Here is a 3,550-nt window from a genome sequence, read left to right as displayed (position 1 = left end):
TTTTAATCTCTAATGGTAATGCATGGAATTTACGGAAAACTCCACTAAATAATAGCGCTAAAAAGTGAGGGGCGTGGTGGGTTTTTTGCGATCGGCGCTACCGATGTCCGTCAATCTACTCCACAGCCAATCACGGGCCCCCTCCATGCTCGGGCCCCGGGGCTTCAGCCCCGCCTAGCCCAATGGTTAATGCGGCCGTGCCTGTATGTATGCAAATGATGTTGCTCATTCTTATATCCACTTACATGTCCAGCTATATATGAAGACCTGTGTGATAATGGTTTACATTTTTCAACAATCACAAAGCTGTAATTTGTTATGTAGCATATATCATTCTGTGTGTGAACGTGGATAAAGTGTTATTTATACGTGTTATTTTCGTTTAGTTTTCTGACAGTGGTACAGATCTATAATGTCAGTGGTCACCTCTTGCTCTCTGTACTCCGGCAGCAGCTCGTGAACCGCATCCGCAAACAGTCCGGCGTAACGCTTGCTGTTCTCACACACGTTCTCCACCAGCTCAGGGTCTTCCTCCGCCACATCATCCAGATCCAGCACCAGCGCCACCTGCTCGCGGTGCGCCAGGGACACCTGCACACACACACACACACAGGTGAGCGGGAGTCCGGCTCGAAGTTGCAGGAACGGAGCAGGCTGCAGATCTCACCAGCTGAGAGCCGTATTTGAACACCTTCTTCCCGGAGTCATCCTCGCTGTAGAACTCCTGCAGAAAGCGCTTGCACTTCTCTGGAACACAGCAGCAGCAGCAGAGCCGATCACACACAGATATCTGACCACAGCACGGCTGTGTGAATACAGCAGTCACGTGAGCGCGCGGAGGAACGCAGAAACAACAAAAAGCTGAAAACGTTCGCCGCGGGTCACAATTAATAGCTCCTGCGACACTCTGCGTCCAGCGTCACGCGTTCACTAGCAGCTGTTCAGCAGAGAATACACCTCTGAAGATAAACACAGTTAAACTATATGATCGACGCGTCAAACAGCCTCGTATCGAATCGGTGTCGCGTCGACTAACTTGATCGCGCGTCATCTCGCTGGATCACCTGATAGATAGGCTACGTGCACCGTTGTTCAAAAGTAAAATATATAATAAATGCATTTGATTGGTAAAACAAATTCAAATGTGACGTTTTAATCTCTAATGGTAATGCATGGAATTTACGGAAAACTCCACTAAATAATAGCGCTAAAAAGTGAGGGGCGTGGTGGGTTTTTTGCGATCGGCGCTACCGATGTCCGTCAATCTACTCCACAGCCAATCACGGGCCCCCTCCATGCTCGGGCCCCGGGGCTTCAGCCCCGCCTAGCCCAATGGTTAATGCGGCCGTGCCTGTATGTATGCAAATGATGTTGCTCATTCTTATATCCACTTACATGTCCAGCTATATATGAAGACCTGTGTGATAATGGTTTACATTTTTCAACAATCACAAAGCTGTAATTTGTTATGTAGCATATATCATTCTGTGTGTGAACGTGGATAAAGTGTTATTTATACGTGTTATTTTCGTTTAGTTTTCTGACAGTGGTACAGATCTATAATGTCAGTGGTCACCTCTTGCTCTCTGTACTCCGGCAGCAGCTCGTGAACCGCATCCGCAAACAGTCCGGCGTAACGCTTGCTGTTCTCACACACGTTCTCCACCAGCTCAGGGTCTTCCTCCGCCACATCATCCAGATCCAGCACCAGCGCCACCTGCTCGCGGTGCGCCAGGGACACCTGCACACACACACACACACAGGTGAGCGGGAGTCCGGCTCGAAGTTGCAGGAACGGAGCAGGCTGCAGATCTCACCAGCTGAGAGCCGTATTTGAACACCTTCTTCCCGGAGTCATCCTCGCTGTAGAACTCCTGCAGAAAGCGCTTGCACTTCTCTGGAACACAGCAGCAGCAGCAGAGCCGATCACACACAGATATCTGACCACAGCACGGCTGTGTGAATACAGCAGTCACGTGAGCGCGCGGAGGAACGCAGAAACAACAAAAAGCTGAAAACGTTCGCCGCGGGTCACAATTAATAGCTCCTGCGACACTCTGCGTCCAGCGTCACGCGTTCACTAGCAGCTGTTCAGCAGAGAATACACCTCTGAAGATAAACACAGTTAAACTATATGATCGACGCGTCAAACAGCCTCGTATCGAATCGGTGTCGCGTCGACTAACTTGATCGCGCGTCATCTCGCTGCACGTTTCGCGTTATAAATGACGCGCGTATAACGCCACTCGATGGCGGCTGTTTTTGTAAACAAAGAAGCACATGGCTGTAGCCGCGCCGCGATCCCTCCGCGCTTCATCAACGAGTCCCGCGCAGACCAAACTCTCACACCGCGCGGTAACGCGACGCCTGACAACCGCTGCGGGATAAACCGATCGGAATAAACAGAAACGCGTGATTCTTTTTGTTGAAGTTTTGTCTGAAAATGAGCACGTGCTCTCCGCGCGCCGCCGCTCTTTGTTCCGAAACTCCATCCGGGCACTTCAGCGCAAGCGCGCGCACCTCCCGCGAGCAGCAATTAAACTAATGTAAGAAACGCATCTAAAGTCACAGGCATAACGGAACAAACAGCACATATGTCACACCGACTCCGAGTTCACACACCAAATATAATGATTCATTTGTTTTGATCGAAGTCTCATTTGATGTGCATGGCCTCAGAAACACCCGCGAACGCAGCTGAGAGTTCTTAACAGAACTAAAGTTCAATGTGCGCTAGAAATTCATTTCCCAACTTACCCTTCTCCGCCATGTAATCCTTTGGTGCCATGTTTGTCGCGGAAGTGTGGAATAGTCACGTTTCTAAGGTAAATGTGTGAATATTTTACCTACAAAACGTTTTCCTGACTGAAGATGCAGCGCGGTCTGAAGAGCAGCTGCAAAAACTGGCGCGAGTCTGCTGCCGCTGTCCACCAATCAGAGCGAGTCTTCCAGTGCGCGAGGGCGGGGCTCTGCCTGTGGCGCGAGAATCTTCCAAACGTAGGGTGTCACGTGGGCAGATTGACCAATAACATCTGCGCTTTGAAACGGCGGCAAAACAATCCGGTTTATGACGTCTTGACAAAAGCGGCCAGCCCACCAGCTTATAACATCCGCCACGAGCGCGGAGCAGAACAACAGAACTAATGCAACATATCTCATTAAAAGATAAAACAAACATCTGAAAGTGGGGAAAGAAAAAACAAAAAAAAGAACCCGGACCCGAATATATGGGATCTAATCAATCCAGATTCCCGCCTCTGATCTGACATTAATGACACCGCCGCTCATTTCCACAATATATCATATATATATATATATAAAATAATAGATGGTATAGTATATTGTGCTCTATATTGTCTGCTGACAATTTATCAATGTGTGTTTAGCAACAAGGTGTTGGATTATGAAAAACACACCTGCACTGTGGCTTTAAGTGTAAATGCAATTTTGCGCTAAATCTAAAATCTTCCAGAAAAAAAAACACTTATGAGGAAGAGAAATAAATGCAAGTTATTTATTTATTTAAACAAAGATCATAAACAAAACTGTT

At 48.1% G+C, this 3,550-nt stretch overlaps 1 protein-coding gene across 1 annotated transcript in view; it reads right to left on the bottom strand.

Annotated features, from left to right (window-relative positions):
* Positions 1 to 2,969, bottom strand: part of LOC107744067 (DNA replication licensing factor mcm7-B-like) — a 20,753-nt gene extending 17,784 nt beyond the window's left edge. The window contains exons 1-3 of the mRNA XM_016557538.1: positions 2,758 to 2,969; positions 1,818 to 1,897; positions 1,577 to 1,741 (exon numbers count right to left, since the gene is read on the bottom strand). Of these exons, the coding sequence (XP_016413024.1) occupies positions 1,577 to 1,741; positions 1,818 to 1,897; positions 2,758 to 2,788 (276 nt within the window). The 5' untranslated portion in view covers positions 2,789 to 2,969. The remainder of the gene's footprint in view (positions 1 to 1,576; positions 1,742 to 1,817; positions 1,898 to 2,757) is intronic.
* Between the last annotated feature and the right edge of the window lie 581 nt (positions 2,970 to 3,550).

This window comes from Sinocyclocheilus rhinocerous, unplaced genomic scaffold (assembly GCF_001515625.1).
Source record: "Sinocyclocheilus rhinocerous isolate Xijiao unplaced genomic scaffold, SAMN03320098_v1.1 scaffold7065, whole genome shotgun sequence".
Classification (NCBI taxonomy): domain Eukaryota; kingdom Metazoa; phylum Chordata; class Actinopteri; order Cypriniformes; family Cyprinidae; genus Sinocyclocheilus; species Sinocyclocheilus rhinocerous.
Note: the sequence above shows the minus strand (reverse complement) of the source record. Positions and strands in the feature narration are given on the sequence as shown.